The sequence below is a fragment of the Catharus ustulatus genome, chromosome 1 (genome assembly GCF_009819885.2).
Source record: "Catharus ustulatus isolate bCatUst1 chromosome 1, bCatUst1.pri.v2, whole genome shotgun sequence".
Classification (NCBI taxonomy): Eukaryota; Metazoa; Chordata; class Aves; order Passeriformes; family Turdidae; genus Catharus; species Catharus ustulatus.
The window spans coordinates 116281820-116302447 of NC_046221.1; the positions used below are offsets into that span (position 1 = coordinate 116281820).

Here is a 20628-nt window from a genome sequence, read left to right on the forward strand (position 1 = left end):
TGTGTTAGCATATAACTTTCATGCCTTTTCTCACTGGTGTCACTATATGCCATTTCCCACACCTGCTAATATTTTTTTTAGGTAACTCACTTTTTAGCCAGTCCTGAAAGCAACAGTGGTCATGACACAGAGGTTCACACAACCCTTCATCCCTCTACCTACTATTGACAAGAATTTGGAGTGAGCTCCTAGTAGTGGTTGTTACATTTTAGAAGTGGGGATGGGGAACAGAGAGCAATTGTAGTGATTATTTCCATTTAAAGGGGAGCAGAAAAGCAGAGTGTTAGGCTTTCTTACAAAATCAAATAGTAAGACCAAAATTGTGCTATTTCTGTTGAGTTCACCATCTATGAAAAGCCTTTGTAAGGTGCTATAATCAAGAAACAATGGGTACAGTTTTTCAGTTGTAATAAGGAGTGTATTTTTAAAGCAAGCATTATCATCATTACCGTTTCTATTTACTATGGTTTCACTCACATCAAGGAGTAGTTCTGACATGTATAAATTGAATTCCTTTGTTTTGAAGCTAATCCAGAATATGCTCTGCAGATCCCTGCCTAATGCAGTCCAGTTCTTACCACTGATGTCCAGTGCTTGGGATCAAATCAGGGCCAGACTAAAGCAGAACCCTTTGAGATTTGTACAGCATAGATGCCAGGTTCTTACCACCATGTGTTTCAATGTATGGATCTGTTCCAGTTAGTTTGAAGTAATGGTTACTGTGGACATGACCAGTCTAACCCAGGGAGCCTTCAAAAGAATTACCATCAGTGTCAGGAACCAAAGTCGGGTCTAAGGCCCTGCCATATTTGGTCTGCTGTTGTGCACAGTGACAAGATAAGACAATGAAGAAAAGTCATTGAAGAAATCCTTATTGTTTAACTGGTGAGAACTTGACCCTTAAGAGAAGAAACGTATTTAGTCAATTGATGGGAACTTAACCTGTGAAAGGAGAACAATATACAATGGGGCTGTTGTTAACATGAAGGTGGATTTGTAAGTTGTTGTGGCCTCAACTCATGCTCTGGCCAAGTGTGAGATGTCATTGCAACTGGAAAGATTCCACTCCAAGAGGAGGAGATATGAGGTGCGGCTCTGGGGTGGAGGGGCAGAAGAGGACAAGATGCACAAAATTTCAAGGAGTCCAGGGGATTCCCTGAAGGTGCAGTGCCTGTCTGCCCCTCTCACCTGGGCAGCATGCTCTATCTCCTTCTCCTGTTCACCAGTTTTTCAAAAAACCCAAGGGTTGGTATGTATTATTTGCAACTGCATCTAATAGAAACAAATCTGCTTTGCAATCACATTTGTGTTTCAGTTTTTTTTGTGCACGGGCATCCTCCAGAAACCGTAACATTAATGGTGATGAGGATGGAATGCCCAGAGCACAAAAACTGATGTAAAGAAAGGACAGGGCTTGGGCAGTGGGGCACATGATTGTGCCAAGAGAACAAAACACATAGCTGTACTGGGAAACACTGCTCTCTGTGTGTGCAGCATATGGGAGGTCTTGGTCTGGGTACCCAGTTGTGTGTGAGAACTTAGTTATGTTTTTCTGTGTCCAAAGTGTAATCACTGTCATACATTTGAGCAGTGTATTGTAAATGCAGCTCAAGTACATTTCAGATTCCATCAGAAAGAACTCTTAGTCTTTGCATTTTTGGTGTCTCTGGACGATACCACTAGAACAGAGTTACTGCCCTCACTATTTTTGTTGTTGTTATCACATCCTTGTATGAGTGCATTGGTAAAGATGTTTCACGAAAAGGAGCCTCAGGCTATGGCTCCACCAGTGGAGCAACCGGGCTGGACACCGGAACCAAGGAGCACATTTTGGGACAAGCTAGAAACTTGTGCAGGTATTGAGCCCAAGCCATGGGAGGCTAAAGGTCCCATGGAAGTGTTGAAATATTGGGGAAAGTTTGTGCAAGCTCCTCAGAAACGCTCTAAAGAGTGGCTTTTCCATGCTGGATGTATGACAGAATGCCTGTTATTTACATACAAAGTTACAAAGAAATTTGAAAAGAACACAGAGCTTGAAAAACAGTCAAACAAAACAAGGACATAGAACTTTGAGGACCAATATAATGTTGCAAAGGCAAGTGTTTGTAGCTGCTGCTGCTGCACTGCAATCTGAGATCTCAGTAAGTTAGGCCTGTAAGTTTAAGTTTTAAATTGTAAGTTAGTTTAAATGCTGCATGATTACTCTGTTAAATGCTTACAATTAAGGTATAACTGAAGTTTAAGTTTTAAATTAAGTTAGGCATAAGTTGTGCTGTTCCTCTGTTAAATTTTTAAGTTTAAAGTGTAAGTTCTGTTGAGTGATATTAAGCTTTTAAGCCTTATTCATTTTTATCCTTGCCTCACTGTCCTTTTGTTACACACACACACACACACAGATAGTTCTGGTTCAATTCTGTTTCAATTTGGCTTTATTGGGTTTTGTTGTTGTTTGTTTTAACTTGGGGTACCTTAACTGTTCTGTAGTAGTAGAGTGAATCTTGTCAACAAACTTTGTCATGCTGTAACTTAATATGAAATCTAGTTTTCGCTGATACCCTTGCTGATGATTCTTTAAGCAATCTATAACTCTTGTTCATAACCTTGGATGCTGGAGATTGAAAGAAATTCTTGGTGCTAAGCCAAAATTTCTTTTAAAGAGAATGCATTTAAAACTAATGCACAGGATGTTCATTTGCTAGCCATGGTTGCTCAGGGATGTAGTATTAAATACCCTACAGAAAGTACTTAACCAGGGTCTGAGTGTCCATGGTGTACCTTGTGAGATTGTATGCAGCGAATGAAGGAGGAAGGAGTGAAAGCAGCATTTTTTACTGGGGACACTGACACTGATGCAAAGTCCCCATTTGTTATCGTGAGAAATAGACTGATTAAGATTGCTCCCCCAGCATATAGAAATGTAGTAATGACCCTTTTGATTAATGAAACAGGAAATCCTCTGGATGAGATAATTGAAAAGTAAGGCAGCTAGGTAGCCTTGGGGAGTGGAACCCCTGGGGAAGTGCTGGGAATCAAAGAAACCTACTGATTGGGCTTTTGACACCACACAGTGGCTACATGCCAGAATTAAGATTCCAGGAAGAGATGCAAAAAATCCAAGCAACTATTAATGATTTGTTACAAGCAAGTGCTTTTTATATTTTGCTTTCAACCCTGCGTTAGTAGTAAGTGGATTTGTAGTGTTAAATTCTTTATACACACAGCACAAAAGCAGCCCTTACAAGTTGCTGTTTTTTATGTGTTTTTCCAATCAAAGTGCGTCACGTAACTTGTGTTTCAGTTTTTTGGAGTGGAGATTTCATTACATGAATCTCAAAGTATGTTCTGCAAGTTCTGAAGTATGGTGGAAAAGAATGTGAAGTTTTTTGCAATAGCGTTGGAGAACTACACTGAGCAGAACCTACAGAGTACAGGCTGGTCCGTACTATCTTTTTGGGAGGGTTGGTAGAGAGCTATCCACAGAGCTACCCTCGTGCTTTGATGTGAATAGACCTGGCCGATTTCCTTCAAAGGAAAACTGGAGAGCAAAGTAGCTAGGTGACTTCTACCTGGGAGATTGTCCAGGAGCTAAGCACAATGTGAACATGTCCACTGAGGTCCTGATGTGATGTAGTTTATCTCCTGAAAGATACTATGTCATACTGGGGTATTGCAGGTTACAGAGCCAAATACCCAGCTCCTACAGCAGTTTCGTGGAGTTGTTAGTACTTCTAATGTAAATCACCAAGTTTCATCTGCTCTGAAAATTATGACCTTTGCTGTTTTCATAGCCTTGATAGTAAGCCTATCCACAAGGCTTTCAAGAGTGGCACAAGAAACTTAAAAAACATTTTCTGTAGCTTGATCTAACATTTTAATAATATTACTTTATTTGTAATCATCACTTTAAGTAATTTTCATACTTCTTCTATTTTTATGATTTGTAATATTATACTGAGCTGCCTTCAATATTGATTTAAAACAAAACTCGGTTCATATTTCTCACCATTGTTGAATAAAACTGTTGTTCTGGAAGTTATCTTTCCTCTCCTTCACAGTGTATGCCAATGTTGAAACAACACTCCCTATTGTTTCTACTGACTGTACTTTGGTTATCATTGTGGGATGGTTTTGGCTCATATGGGCTGGATGCCTATGGATAAAACTAAAATCCTCCTGATTAAAAGACTCTTTGTGTAGAGGAAGGATGAGAAAAGCAGGGACATTTTCAGATGTATATAGTTTGTTTTTAAAATTGTTTCTACTTTTGTTTCAGAGGAGTTATTCTGTGGTTGCACTGTTTTAAAAAATAAGAAAATTAACATCCACTCACTTTAGGCATTAGGAACACCACTCCTTCTACTTGTATACTCCCCAGTGGAATTACTGGGTCAATTTTCTTTTGGATTATGCCCTCCCTATCCATTCAAGGTGCAGTTTTACTTTTCAGGTGCAAAGGTGTAGTATGCACCCGCCATGGAACCTGGTTCTATGGCGGCTGAGGTGATAGCAGCAGAAAGCAGGTTGCTATCGCCATTCCAGAACAGCAGTGGTGCTGAGTACCTGCTAAACACTTCTGTCACAGGAGTAACAGGTGGGAGTGGAAAAAGAGGTGGGAAGGTGACTTTTCTTCTGTTTGTTTTAACAGGGTTCCTCAGGCTCATATCCCACTTGGAAAAAACATCTGGGTGACTCTGGCTAAGGGAACCAGACCTTTCAATGCCTCAGCACTGCTGTGCCTCAGAACCCACTCAAGATGTGTCTGATCCGTGTTGCTCTCACTGCCCACGAGCTGCAACATTTATGTAACAGCACCCCTGCATCTGTGGCCTGCCCAGCTACTGGATCCTGGCAACAACAGTCAGGAAATCCCCTGTTTACCCTCAAAGGAGTTGCAGATTTTAGGCACCTTGAATGCAGATAATTGTACCACCTTTAAATTCATTAGCACAAGAAATAGCCCTATAACTGGGTGAGTCAATGACACAATACCATGGTATTAAAATACTTCATGCTGGTATACTTCAACCCTAGCACAGCTAACCCTGCGTTTTATTACATATATGCAACTCCCGCAAGGTATCTTCTTAATCTGCCTGGACCGAGCCTAGGCCAAGAGTGCCAATGGCAATCAAAGGTAGTCCATGCACTCTAAGAAAACAAACCTTCTTATCTCCAAATATAACTACTTCAGTATGCACCCAACAAAACCAAACTCAGCACTGCTATACTCAGGGCAGACATGTTTTTATCCCTGCCTACAAAAATACTGCAAAAGTCTAGAACACTGCCAAGACAATCACTGCCTCTTCGTTGGTTCCTGGGGTTGCAAGTGTACAAACCCTCATGAGCCTGAATAGAGTTAGTTGTTGGTTAGCAAAGTTATCAATTCTACCAGCACAGCTATATCTGATTTGTTAATTGATATAGACAGCATTAAACATGCTATGCTGCAAAATCGAGCAGCAATTGATTTTTAGCTTTTAACACATGAGCATGGATGTGAAGATTTTGATAAGTTATGTTGTATAAGCTTAAGTGACCATTTTAACTCTGTCCATGCATGATTACGAATTACGGACACTTACTCAACATTTTGTAGTAGACACCAGGTGGAATCCTGGTTTTCTGTAGGGTCATCGTGTTGGAATTGGTTGGAAAAGGGATTAGTGTTATTTTTGCCTTAAGTGCTGGGTTTCTATGTACATTTGTTGTATTTCTAGTTTAGTATCATTGAACTGATCTTCAGTAGATACCCCGTTGCATTGTACAGTTGTTCGTACGGTGGAATATTGGCATGTTCCAACCGCGGATCACACGGTCGCATGTGTCAGGGTCCAAAGTCGGGTCTAAGGCCCTGCCATATTTGGTCCACTGCTGGGCATGTCGACCAGGTAATAAAGAAAAGGTAATGAAGAAATCCTTATTGTTTAACTGGTGGGAATTTGACCCTTAAGAGAAACAATGTTTTGGGAACTTAACCTGGGAAAGGAGAACAATATACAATGGAGCTGTTGTTAACATGAAGGTGGCATCATGAGCCGTTATGGTCTCATCTCACACTCTGGCCAAGTGTGAGATGATGTCGTAACTAGAAAAATTCCACTCCAAGAGGAGGAGATATGAGGTGTGGCTCTGGAGTGGAAGGGCAGAAGAGGACAAGATGCATGCCATTTCGACCCAGGGGACTCCCTGAAGGTGCAGTGCCTGCCTGCCCCTCCCACCTGAGCACCATGCTCCATCTCCTTCTCCTGCTCAGCAGCTTTTCAAAAAACCCAGGGGTTGGTATGTATTATTTGCGACTGCATCTAATTAAAACAAATCTGCTTTGCAATCACATTTGGGTTTCAGGGGTTTTTTTGTGCACGGGCATCCTCCAGACCCCGTACCAATCATCTCCCAGCAGCTGGAGATGACAACATGCAGACTTCAAAGGCTGCTGAACTTGCAGAAGAAATCTTGACAAAAGAGCTTTTTGACCTACCAAACATCCCTGATTTCAGAACAGTTGCCACCATCATTATTGGTGAGTAGGGGATATAACATTTAGTTGCTTTAATAGAAAAAGACCATTATAAGAACAATAATATCTACAACTGCTACTTCTCATGTATCAGCAATGAAACAAGTATGGATCTGAGCATGATAAATGGCTTAGGTGTGCTCATTACTTAGGATCTTATCAGCTCTGATACTTAAAATAGAATGCAACGTTATTAATTTTGATATAAAAATTTTGTGATTCTGAATTTGAAATTAAAAAAAATCTAAATGCCATTCTTAATTTTTGTATTGGTCTATACATGTAGTTGGTCTGGCAAAGTAAAAAGTTAGCAAAGCCTGACCATGCAATTGCCAGAAGTACCTGCAGTTTAAGCATAAGAAGAAGTTGTGGCAATTCTAGCTCTCACTCACAGCTAGGAAGTAGAAGAGATGGTTAAATTTGAAAGAAATACCCAAGAGTCACAGACAATGGTGACAGTACAATGGTACTGACATTTAAAAAATTCATTTGAATGGAATCTTTAAGTAATCCAGAGCGATGCCATTACTTACACTAGTGATAAATGCAGTGTCTCACATGTATCAACAATAGAAATAGCTTTGCATTTTCCAAAAGCAGGATACTGAAATTATGTTGCTGACAGATTTTTTTTATGCACACACATTTCTCATTTTCAATTTCTGTCAAAAATTCTCAATTATCAATATATTAATATCTTACCAAGAGTCTTGTTAGTTTTCTGTTGTTCAAAAGGTTTTAGTGCCAGCTTTATTCTCTGAATCACAGGATGACTGAGGTGGGAAGGCACCTCTGGAGATGTCCTAGTTCAGTTCCCCTGTAGTCCTGCTGGGGATTACCTGCAGCAGGTCACTCAGATTTGTGTCTGGTTGTGTTTTGATTGTCATCAAGGAGAGAGACTCCACAACTTCTCTGGGCAGCTTGCCCTAGTGCTTAAAAACACAAAGAGAAAAGAAAAAATTCTTAAATTTAGATGGAATTTCCTGTGTTTCAGTGTGTCTTTCCCTTGTATTTCCTTTTTCTTATTTCCATTTCATCCTGTACTTTAATTTGTCTCCAACGCTTTTCCTCATAGCTGTTCTGAAAAATAATTGAGGTGTTTCTGTTATTGTTATTGCAATGCAGTAATGATGGACTTACTTGACAATGATGTGCTTACTTGACAAGAAAGAAGTAGGTTAAGGTAGGTGAGTTAATCATTGAGAGGACAAAGGTTTTGATTTATGATATCTTAAATACCAAGTTGATGTAAAATTGTATCCACAAAACTGTAGACCAGAGAACGGCATGGGCTTGTTTTCTGTGTCTGGGCTTTTAACTTGTCTTCTTCTTCAGGTGGTCTGGAGTCTGGTAAGAAAACAAAGAATATATATTCTTTATATGACTGAGTAAATAATGCAGCTTAAGATGAGCTTGAGAGGAAAAGACTTAATTCTTATTTTGCAGAAACAATATAATTCTATTGTTGTCTGCATGGGAGAGATAAATGATTTCTGTTTCCTTGGGGTCTTAGTGTTGCTATTTTTCATAGATCTGGCTATACATGGAAAGAGATTATCTTGTGTTCCCCATCTAAGCAAAATGTCTACTGGTAGTCAAAGTTACCAGAACAGCAAGTCTGGGGTTAAAATCAAGAACTGAAATTTATTTCAAGTTTCCATGTCTGAATGTTTTGGTTGTGTTTTGTTTGGGGTTTTTTCCCCCTTTTTCCCCTGTTTTGTTTTGTTTATTTTGGTTTTGTTTGTTTTGGTTTTGGTTTTTTTTATTTTTATTTTGATTTGGTTTGGTTTGTGTTCTTTTTGCTATAACACACTATAATTGATATTGAAATTTATACTTTTTTAGCCACTGGATGTACTTGGGAAATGACTGCTCCTTGTTCCTCCAATCCAGCTGAAATATTTCGCGTCAAAAAGTGGCAGTTGAGATTTTGATACTACCTGACTTTTTTTGTGAAATGTAGCATTCTGCTCATGTTGGGAGGCTTTGTTGTAGAGGTCAGGAACTTTTGGTGATGTACAATATGACTTGTTCAGAGGACAAAAACCAGAAGGTTCTTGATATTTTGTTTCAGCTGTTCATATCTTCAGGGTAATCTACAGATTAAGGTATTACTTTTTATGACATTACCTAATTGCAATAACATCATCTGAGTTATCAATGTAAGTATCTGTGGCAGCCATGACACTGACACATGCTCATACATCTCCCTAAGTTGAGCACTCAGCCTCACATTCCTAATTTCCTGTAGTCCTCATGTATTCCCCATCACCCCAGCCCCATCCTTCCCTACTATTCCCACTACCTGTCCCAGTTTTTGGAAACTCAAACCTCAGTCTTGTTTAGATTCCACCTAAGGCTTTGTTAAAGCCTATAGGAGATGGCACAGGTTATTGCTAACATCTGGAAGTTTTCTGACATCAAACTGATTCCTAAAAACTTGGTCTTGTATGAGAGACCACCAGGGCTAATTATTTCATTTCTATGTGGTCTATGGCCAGGAAGAACTAATTTCAAATTTCTGGATGCCAATACTAAAATAATATAGTCTGGAGAAATCACTGGTAAGTTAGGTGTCTCATCCAAACAAGTTGAGTATTTTCTATCTGAATAGATGTCCAGGCTAGGTGAGGTGGATCATCTTATGATGATGCCAGGGCATCATGGTGGTGCCATAGGTGTTCTTGGCACGTAAGAATTACCAAATTAACAAATTATTAATAAATTATTATTTGTTTCTTGATTGATTACTGAGTCCCTTCACCAGATTTTTACATTATTACAATAGGTGAGATGTTTCCCACCTGTCCAAGACAATTCAAAAAAATTTGAATTTTTTGCCAGTTAAGTGTGCTCTCACAAGCCATGGTTTAACCAACCATTATGTCTTAATTCACATGTTGTCCATGTTCAAAATTAGGGACTGATATTAAAAATTATCAGAAATTCATATGTGCGTAGATTAGACTAAATTAAATTCCTCTTTGGCACACCTCAGGTAACCCAACCTTCCACAGCACAAGATGATGAACTATGTATTTGTAGTGTGCTTACAATACTTTCACAGCCTAGAAATGCATCGTGCATTTTGTCAGGCTGGTATTGAGACCAAAGTCACTGCCATGCGATCGACTGACACTTTGTATGCAGAGATGCTCCTTTTGAAACAGAGTATTTAGATCTGTTGAGTTGAGATTCATAGGACTAAAGACCTGATTTTGTTGGGAACACAGTGGAAAGAAGTGATAGAAGGGATTGCTTTAGTATAAAACATTCAGTGGCAGTTTTCAGACACTGAGGACCAGCCTGGATTTCACTGAGTTGCTGCATTTAGTATTGTTCAGTCATGGAATCAAATTTTGATTTGTACACCAAAAGTACCACAGTACTTAGCTCCTGATCTCAGTTTGTGAGCTTCTGCTGCTGCTGCTAGAGGAACTTTTCCAGGAGTTACCCAGTTTGTACCTGTAGGACAGTTATACTTTCTGACTAGTAGATATGGGTACATTGTAGTTAATGGTTATCGGAACTGCAGATAATTTTTACTCACTGTTAATGCTTATAAGAGGATTCAGCATATATGGGTGTGGTTCTTCTTCTCCATCAATAATTTTTAACCTAAAATGCAATAAAGTGATTTTTATTTTTAGTATTGCAAGCTTTACTTGTAATTCTTTTTTTTTTCACAGAAATCCATTTGAGTGGGAGTTCAAAAGCAAATGAAGTCTTTAAAATGCGTGTTGCACACTTTGCCCAAGTATTTGCAACTTGTTTTACAAGCTGCACCTTCATTTCAGAACTTGAATATGTAGATACTTTTATGCACAGTGATAATGAATTGTCCTATGCAGTGATAACAAAGTACATTATGTACTTTGTGCCATATATTGTAATGGTACAATATATGAACAACAAAATTTCAATGTGTAGGAGGAGTCTGTTGACATTTCAGATGTAAGGATGGTTTGTCTGAACAAGATATCTGCAGTTATTAAGCTGTATGTTATATGATTGTGGGTTTTCTCCCAAAAGTCCCCATCCTTATTTCTCGTGTATCAATGTAAACCTGAATGACACCAGTTAATTTTGAAATGTGAGATCAATATTAGTCCTTCAACATTTGCACCTGCCCAACCCTGAAACTAGTTTTATTGGAGTCAGTCAATTTTCCACAATGATACTGGGGTTTTAAGAGTCACCACTCTTAAAACCTGATAAATTTAAAAACATCCAAAAATGTAAAGTGCTGAAGCAGGGCAGTTTCAGGAGAAATTCAGTCAGGAAACAGATTCTACTCAGTGGTTTCTGTTATTGGCCCTTCAAGGTTAAAATCCTGTCTTTAGACCGGACAAGGACATGTGTGAGTGGTAGTTTTCACTAAAAAAAGAAAAAGAAACCAGGAGAAGGTGATTAAAAACTTTGGCTGTTTATTAGAGTTAGATATTAAGTGTTTGCTGTGCCAGCTGATACCAATGAGGAATTATGTCTCTTAAACATAGAAATTATAGCCTCCACTTGGTTTGGCAAAAATGGTTTTCCTCACTTAGGCAACCAGATTAAATGATCAAAAATCTGACAAAAACTGTGAAGCAACACCTTGTGTGAATTTTAGCTCAGGTGAATAATAAAATGAGATTTCTGGCCTTTGTATTCACAATATTTATCTCCTGCCATTTACTGAAGTTTTTAAAAGACAGTAATTTCAGATTAAAAATTAATCTTTCATTATGAAGCTAGGATAGGGCAATCTGACAATTTCAAATCTTTCTTTCTGAACCTTGAAATTTTATGGGAGGTAGGATTTTCTTTCTGTGTTTGGTTAAAATTTTTATATGAAGTCAGTTCTAGGGCTCACACTTGTTTCACTCAAAATTGTTCCCATCCTTATGTGTTGAAACTCAGGTCTAGAAGAACATGTGCCTTTGAATTTCTCTTGAATATTCTGGCCATAGTATTGTCTTACATATCGTAGAGATGTTAGAGGTTACCACAATTAGTGTTCCTAGGGACTTGATTTTTGCTGTTTTTCAGCATTCTGGTTTTGTGTTGTTCATTATTTCTAGTGAAAGTTGCAGATGCTTATCACACTGGAAAAGGAAGTCCTACATGCCAAGCTGCATGTATAGAAAATACATTATTTATATGGAGATAGAAAAACAGGGGGAAAACTGTGGTAAAAATAAAAGTGAAAATCTCACACTTTTTTCCAGAATTGCTGTTACATTTATTTTAGAATAGAAAGATGTTTTTTATCTTCATTTTGTGAACTTCTAATCAAACATACAAATACAAGACACCCAGGATCGATTGCTTAGAAAGGATATTCATGATTTTACTCACTATGTGAGAAATAGTCACATAATGTTATGCCATGTATGTCCAAAGCAGTCAAAAAACGGAGAGTCCAGTCAAAAAAAAAAGTTAAGATTAGATTCTATCAGCATGTTATGGCAAGGAAATTGTTCTATGTATATCATCATATGTCACTATATGTCATTATGGTCTGTGGCTTGTCCATGTTGCAAAGGGAGTGTTTGAGTTGTAATTTCTCACGTAAATGGAGTCCAGATAGGGCACTGGACTGGGGCTGAGGTGACCTGGGCTCTGTACCCAGTCCTTCAAATCCTCACTGCGCAATGCCAGACCACTCATTCTCTCTCCCAGTCTTCAGATTCGTGATGGGAAGTTTAGCATAACTTCCATGGGTTCTGCACAGCTGCTCACTAGTAGCAATACTTGATTCCATAGAAATCCTTGATTCCATAGGCTCCTTTTTTTCCCATTTATGAAGGACAATTTAGCACCACCTGAGTTGTGAGAGAAAAGCAGCTGTGAAACCTCCACAGAAGCAGGACTAGCTGAATTACTTCTTGGGGACCCTGAGGTGGGGAGGTCACAAAGCTGCCACATGAGCAAACACAGATTTCCTGTCAGATGAGGAGGCAATGGTTGCAGTCAATCCAGTACAAAGCCATGCACTAAGTGCTGTCAGTTGAGCTTGAATCACATCTCTAATACTGTTGACAAAGTAATGCGAGCTGCATTTCATTATGTGCCTTTCTAATAATATCTTTTTTCTCTTTCCCCTCCCCAGCCTTCTCCAGAGACAACTGGTGAGTTCTGTTTAGAGATCAATTTGTATGCACGGGAGGCAGTCAACAAAACCAGCTGCTCATAAACATCTCTAGGACAGACACAGATTTATAATTACTGTTATTGTTATTGCATTAATTTTCACACTTCATAAAGATAACAGCAAGGGCTAATGTCCTACCTCACTTGTCTTTTTATTTTTCAGAAATAGATGTAGATGGAGGAATTGATCAGGACATCTTCGACATAAATGAAGGTTTTTCAAAATTCAGTCTCAATTTTTTTTTTAATAGTTTTCATTATAGTAGTCACAGATCAATGCAATAACCCAATATTAATCTCCTCTTCCCTTTAGCTTTAGGACTAGACCTTTTTGAGGGAGACATCAAACTTCCTGGGGTGAGTTCAAATATAAAATACAAAGCCAAAATGTGTCATTGACTTAAATGTAAAGTATCACTGACATGGAAATAATAGATGCATCCTGCTCTTACAAACAATAAATGCTGTTTATGTAACAATAAACCGAAGATGATAGGGGATGGAATTCAACAAAATGTCATAGATGGGGAAGGAGTCAGCAGCATTTGCAGAAACATTATCCAGCATGAGATCTCTTCAGTGATTAGATCAATATTATTAGCTTCTTGTTTCCTCTTTTACATTGTCACTTTTAAGAGATTAGGCAGCACTGATCATCATCCAGGCAGGTTTGTATAAAAAGAATTCTTCATTCATCTGTACAATATTTATCCTGAGCCAGTCAAGTTTACTGAGCAGCACTGCAACCTGTAAGTAGATTGACTAAAACCGATGAAAAATTTAGATCTCTAATACCACATTTTAAGGCATCTGGCCAGCATCCTTATTTGATCAATGAAAAAAAAAATTATGTTTGCATCTCAAAAAGATATAGTAGGAAACCCCCAATGTGTGTTGCACATAGTTTGAAATAGTGTTGCATGGTTTGCATAGTTTGAAAATAGTGTTTTTCTCTCCCTTTTGGGAGATATTCTGAATATGTCACTGGAAACAAGGACAGTACTTGCTAAAGGCACAGAAACAAACCCTTGTGTTATGAAAAATTACAAAACTATTGATCTCTGTACAGTTTTCAGGACTTTAGATCTTAAGGCTTCCCACAGGAGCAGAAGCTCCTGTGCACATGCATCAGAAGCTTGGGTAATTTCTAGGAGAAAATGCAGCAGAAGTTGGAGACACTGGAGAAGGGCATGAAGGGATTTCAAACCCAAACCTCAGACCTCTGAATAATCTTTCAAGGTTTTTGAGCTCTTTGTTTTCTTTTATGTCTTACTTGGAATTGTAGGTTTGCTTTAGCACTACTGCAGTCCCTGATGCTAAATCCCTTTTAAGTGAGGACTGCATACTTGTTTTCTTTCTTGGGTACAGGAGCGAAACTCCATCATTGGTGACAACTATCGGTGGCCCCATGTTATCCCTTACGTCCTCGAGGACAGCCTGGGTACGGTACTTGCCTTTCACAATGTCTGCATGTTGTAGTGATTGAACTGTTTAACACAGGTTGATAAAGCTCCTGTGGTGTCCTTTCCTCTCTTAATCTAGAGCAGGCCATTTCCCACAGCAGGAATGGGGCTGAGCATGCACAAACAAGATTTATAATCTTGGTATCAGTGCTGGCTCTCTCTTCCTTTCTTGAATTATTATCCTGCTACAGACCAGCAGATTGTTTGGGGTTTGAAATCTTTTGTCTGAGACGTAAAGCTCTGCAAAGCAGAAGTGCAAAGAGGGCACTGAAGATATTTTTGAGGACAGGAAGGTTACCTGACCACTTACATAATTTACAGTAGTGAAGGCAAAATGACATTCTGACAGACAGTTTGCAATGGCACATTGTCAAGCCCCCTAATATGAGTCAGAGACACATCATAATTTGACTCCATCCTTTAAATCTTTATGTTGAAACTATGCAAGTTGCTTAGAGGAGATAACACAGATATAATCTGAAAAATTCAAGTCCTGGAGAAATTCAGTGAGGGATCTGTAGCCTGCATTCTGTACTAGGTAAAATATGAAGTCTTCATTTCCTATCTATTCAATACTTGTCTGCACAAATAAAAAAAAAAAGAAAGAATCTAGAAAAATCTACTAAATTAAACCCCCACACACACTATCCTTCTATATAGTCATCATTTCATATTTGATACATAAGTACCAAAGAAAAATTACACAGAAGCAAAACAAGAGTAAGATACAGTGTTACAAGACCCTAATTTATGTTTTTTAGGTCCCCCCTTGGGTCTTAATCCAACAAAAAATCTGAATATTTTGATCAAAGATTGCTGGAGCAAGACCCACCCTTGGGACTTGCTCCATAAGAATAATAGAAATCTTTCAGTTCAGTATTGACAAGAACACTGTTTGGTCTGCAGAAATGAATGCTAAGGGACTCATCCTCAAGGCATTTGAACAGTATCGACTGAAAACCTGTATTGACTTCAAACCTTGGAGTGGGGAGAAGAATTACATATCTGTGTTCAAAGGAAGTGGGTAAGAGAAGCAATTCAAAATAACTTTCATTATTTTTGCTTTCAGACTATTCTCATGGCCAGTATTCACTCCAGAACTCATATATCTGATCATAATTTTACGTTTTTGTTGTCTCTATTTACCCAGTCTTTTTTAAACTGTCACAGTTTCCAAAAGAGATATTACCTTAGTGGTAACGAACAATTTTTACAGATATTTTATTCTTAAATATAACAAGAAATCAAGTCCTTTAAGGGGTATTTTACTGAGCATGGTAAAAGATATCACAAAAAAAGCAATTATGTTCCTAACTGATCTTTGGATATGTGGAGTATCACTTTCAGCTGGTCATTCCTAGTATACCTTGGCTTTTAGGGGAAAAGAAAAACCAAGGAGAAATATGATAATTCTCACTGTGGGGCAGTGAATTATTTGAATGTAACAATGGAACTGCACTTGAACAAGCTCACATCAGCATTCAGATAAAGAGCAATATTTTTAAATTCTGTACAGCACTGAGATATTTTGCTGATGTTTTGCTTTATTTACTTCTTTTGATGAATAGTCATGCTATTTCATCTTAAATTTTGCAAAATAAGACTCCAGTAAAGAAGACAAAATTGTCCCAGCTTCTTCCCTTCTAAGACATTCTTTGCCAAAACAGTGCAACAAGAACAAATAAATCCTTCACTCTGTGCTGAAGCATTTCTCATATAGAAAAAGAGAACAGGGAGAGCTTGATAGCCTGGTGAGGAAATTTGCTTTCAGAAATTCATTTCCTGATATGAGAATGCTTTCATAAATGGAAAAAGATTTTCTGATAATAAAAATGTTTCTCTTTCCCTTTGGCTTGTTCTGAGATATTTGTAGCAGATAATTGTTTCAAAATTTCTTTGGTTTCTGGCTCTTTGTATTTGCTGCTGTTCATGCTGTACACATGACACTGAAACTCAGCTCTAAAAGATGTATAATTGGAGACTCAGGGAGCAGTGCATTTTCCTGTGCTAATGACTCCAGCTTTTCGAGCTAAATGGAAAACTCATGTAGCCGAATTTTGTAATCCTTCATCCCCTAAAGTATGCATTGAGTTTGCTAATAACTGTACCTGAAAAAGAACCACACTATTTAGCCTATGGCAAGTAGGAGGCCTCTGCACAATGTTTCATTTTTATGTCTATTAAAAATAGATGACTCATGGTGATGAAGAAGATGAATCCATCTAGTTGGATAACAACTTGCCCTCACTGCCTGGTGTGTGGCTTGCCCTGAAGTGTTTCCGTCACCTTAGCTGACACATCCAGAGCAGAACTTTTTAAAAGATTAGAGCTAAATGGTGCAGTCTTCTGAAAAGGTCCATCCAGCTTCAATGAGTCATCTTGGGTAGTACAAAGAACTCAGGACTGACCCTGAGTGAACTGCTTTCATTTCAAGCCATTCCTTACTTCTGGTGTTATGGAACAAAGTGTAAGCTGAGTAAACCAGCCCGTTTTTGCTCTGTTGTTCCTAATGTTTTGGAGTTTTTTTAATCAATTAGGATTCTTCTATCTGCTGACTAAAGACCTCAGTCCAGAGGGTACAGTGCAGACAGGCACACAAAGTTCCTGGCAACATAAAATTTTGCCACACCAAGTAAAGGTTGATAAATCACATCTTTGCCTTTCTGATCTTGGCTAGCATCTATAAAACAGAGGAATGTCATGGAACTTTTGTGTCAAAAGGATTTGAAGTAGGCCATAAAGTCCTCATCTGGAATACTCTTTTGAATTCAAATGAAGTCAGCCACAAAAGAAGCCAGCTGTCTTTTGTTGTATTGGCTGCCCTGTGTAAAAATGCATTTGTAGTCTCTGGTATAGTTACAGAGTGTATCAAGATCCTGTACAAAGAGCCCTCTCCCTGTACGCATTCTTCACCTGTCATTCACATTGGCTACTACCAGTAGTATGTTAACCCTTGCCTATGTGCTGAGCAAAACAAACAAGGTGTAATTGTGAATTACAGAAATGCAGAATAATCAGATGTGGCAAGATATCACTGAAAAGTTCACAGAGAAGTCTGTAAACCTGCAATGGATGTGCCTTTTCACCTTACTCTTCTCATGAAGAGCAGGATTCATTCAGCAGGAAAACTAGCATGATGTGGTAGAATTGAATGATTAACAGACCAGGGAGGGTGAACATCATGTCTAGTATTTCCACGTGGAAAATCAGGTTTTCATGGAGCACTCATAGGAGGCTGCTTCAGCTCTTTGCCACTGTTGCACAGGGCAAAGGGAATCCATGCAGGAGTGGATTGACACAGATCTCTGGCTATCCAGCTTGGTGCTGGTAAGTCAAAGTGTCTGTGAGCTGATATTGGTGATCCGTGGTACTGTGGGAAGAAAATAAGTAGCAGGACATTAGTATAAAAATGTGCCTGAAGTAAGCAGCACCACTGCAACTGATGGGGTGTGTCTACAGCCCCAAGAGGGGATGGTGGAATTAGTCTGAGCAAGTACTTCCCTGTTCCTCCAGCCTCTGATAGCGTTGAGTCACAGGCAATACAGCTCTCACACAGCTGGGGAAAGTTGGGACTTCCCTCTCCTTTCTCCCCTCCAGAAGACACTGCTGACACAGGGTTCTGTGTGCCCGTTGCTCTGGAGTGCCGTGTCCCACTCGCCTGGGCTTTATTCTCAGTGCAGGGTGGCACAGACCATGTATTTACTCCCTCTGTAGCTGGGATAACAGTGTTGTAGGCATCTGGCTGACCAAAGGCAAGGGGCAGCTGCACCTACTGTAATTTGGATCCCACTTTTGCCAAGTGTCTTGGATGTGCCTGCTGTAGCCTGCTGTGCACTGTGCAGCAGCTGTGAAGCCAGAGGTGGCTTTGCTAGGAGGTGGACCCAGGCCTGTGATGGACTTCTTCTGCACAACACAAGAATCAATATGAGGCCTTGTTCTAGAAAATACCTTGCAATTATGGATGCTACATGTGCTTCTTACCAGGTCTCATGTTGTGATTTTAATGAGTAACCAATAGGCAAGACCTGTGTTGCTCTGTGGAAAATGAAATACTGGGGAATATGTTGCACTAATAAGTTACAGAGTTTGAAAGCACATGGCGTGCTTGTATTTTTAAATTTCTGGAGTGATAGGACTGCAAATCCTATGGCATATTTTGTGCCCGATTAATTTTATGTACTTCATTGGGTAAGTATTGATTTATTTGCTGCATAAAATATCAATTTAAGTGTAGCTTTCTGTGCCTGCTAGTTTGTGGACATGGGGTGCCATTTTATTGGCCTGTGCAGATAATTCATTGAATTCTTTCACCCTTTAATAAAAACTTGCAGCACAACTGCAGTTTTGCTCTTACTTGGGAGAGTATGAGAGCAGCAAGTGCTCTAGCACGGCAGCTCACAGGGAGCCAGAAAGAAAAGAGCTTGTGGAAGGTACTGTCAAGCCCACCAACCTGTGAGAAGGTAAACACACCATGCAGAAGCACACCTTGCCTGGCAGCCACAGCTCCATGCAAAATAAAAGGCCAAACAGTGCAGAGAAAAGCAGGCAGGGGAGAAAATATTCATGAACCCACTTCTTATGAAACGGACAGGCTCAAAGTGTGCTCCCAGTCACACATTGTGGTCTAGCTGAAAATGTTAATTTGCAGTAATTTAATTGCTCTGAGTGATGTGCTCACAACCTTTGATGTTCCAGAGTACCAGATAAATCATCATCAGTTTTCTTTTGTCACAAATAGCTCAACATTTCTCTTCTAATAGAACCAGAGATGAGGAACTTCTTGTTCATTGAAACAGAGCTAAGTGTGAGAGGAAGGGGTATGATAAGGAACAGATTGATGGAAAAGTGCTCTTTATAACAAAATGTGACTCCAATGCTCAGGTTAAAAATATACCTGTTGAATAGACTGGTTTTGAGGCTTGCATGGCATGGGGATGGTGTGTATCTCACAGAGCCCTCTCTCATTTTATGTCAATGCCAGCTGCTGGTCCTCAGTGGGAAACATGCAAATGGGCTTGCAGCAGCTCTCCATCGGAACCAACTGTGACAGGATTGGGACAATCGAGCATGAATTCCTGCACGCCCTGGGATTCTGGCATGAGCAGTCACGGTCTGACCGGGATGACTACGTGACCATTGTCTGGGACAGGATTCAGTCTGGTCAGTCACTCCTCTGCTTTTCCTTTCAATCTCTGGTGCTAGCAGTTTAGCTGTGGAACTTCCCTTCTGGCCATCTTTTGGTGGTCATGCTATTCTCTCACCTGAACTTACTTTTCAAAGCCATTATATCAATAAACTAGATATGAAGGGATAAGTATTTGAAACAGAAATTCTCATTTGTTGTTGCTGTTTAATTCCTGTGTCATGACAGTTTCCAAAGCTCTAATTAGAGATCTGAATCCTGTTATTCTACGTGTTGTACTGCAGAGCAGCAGAAGAGGATAATTTAGTTTGTTTAAATGAATACACTAAAAGCACACTTACTCTAGAAACCTTTAATGAAATTAAAATAACTAAACCTCACTTCCCCCCATCCCACCCTAGTCTGAAAAATCCAGTGTGACCAAAGCCAGTAGAAAATCTCCAGGGAAAACACTGGTCATTCTCTTTCTACCTGTCTACTACACCTGGCACAGGGAGCAGAGCTGAGAGAGCAGAGTGTGCAGAGGGTGGGCAGGCAGGAGAGATCTTTCAAGGTCTGTGTCACACCAGCCGTTACTTTAGCAAAGCAGCTAGTGAATTGTAAGTGTTGTCATGTTTGGCACAACCCTGAGAGATGGCACAGAATTCCTCAGGACTTTGTTCTGTCTCTGCCTCTTTAGCTTGTCATCCTCTGTGACTTACAGGCTGTTCAAAAACAAAGTTATGTACACAGACTTGATGTTTCCCTAACATAGTGCACACAGAAGACTGAAAAACTGGATAATGATTAAATCTAATGCATTCTTATTTAGTTGTGATCAATAGTCAGGTGCATATGCAATTACATATTACAGAAAACTACTTAGACTCTGTTATTTGTTTTCCATTATATTTTGCTGACTCTTTAGTGACAAGTTGCATTATTGTGAAACATTTGAAACTACTGCAGTTTTTTTGCACTGACCAGAATATAGTTGCTGTATTTTGACTGATTTAAATATTGACTCCCCATGGGTAGTAAGCAATTGGTTTTTTGCTCATACTCCAGAAAACATCTGTAAAGCTAAATTCTGGAAGCTTATCTGATGACAACTCTAAATTGTTTATTGTTACCTAAAATGGCTAGGAATTTAACATCAGGATACAGATTAGAAAAAGTTGCAAATTGCAGTAATTTGAGGACTGAAACACTCTCTTCACTCTTGGGTATCACAAGCCCATCAAAGTCTACAAGTAGTTCCACAGGAAAGAGTTTTCTGGTAGCAAAAAGTTTACTTCATCCAGCAGAAGTCAACAGTGGCTGAAAGAGCAAAATAAATATAAGTGTTTTACAGAGTAAGAACAAGTAAATGTCTACAAAAATATTTT

General features: G+C 39.1%; 1 protein-coding gene across 1 annotated transcript in view; it reads left to right on the forward strand.

Annotated features, from left to right (window-relative positions):
- The first annotated feature begins 4473 nt into the window (after nt 1-4473).
- The window catches only part of MEP1B (meprin A subunit beta), a 28438-nt gene continuing 12283 nt past the window's right edge, over nt 4474-20628 (forward strand). Inside the window, exons 1-10 of the mRNA XM_033060711.1 lie at nt 4474-4617; nt 5721-5891; nt 6349-6523; nt 7764-7870; nt 12615-12633; nt 12819-12869; nt 12969-13012; nt 14024-14096; nt 15025-15142; nt 19100-19278. Coding sequence (XP_032916602.1) covers nt 4474-4617; nt 5721-5891; nt 6349-6523; nt 7764-7870; nt 12615-12633; nt 12819-12869; nt 12969-13012; nt 14024-14096; nt 15025-15142; nt 19100-19278 — 1081 coding nt within the window. The remainder of the gene's footprint in view (nt 4618-5720; nt 5892-6348; nt 6524-7763; nt 7871-12614; nt 12634-12818; nt 12870-12968; nt 13013-14023; nt 14097-15024; nt 15143-19099; nt 19279-20628) is intronic.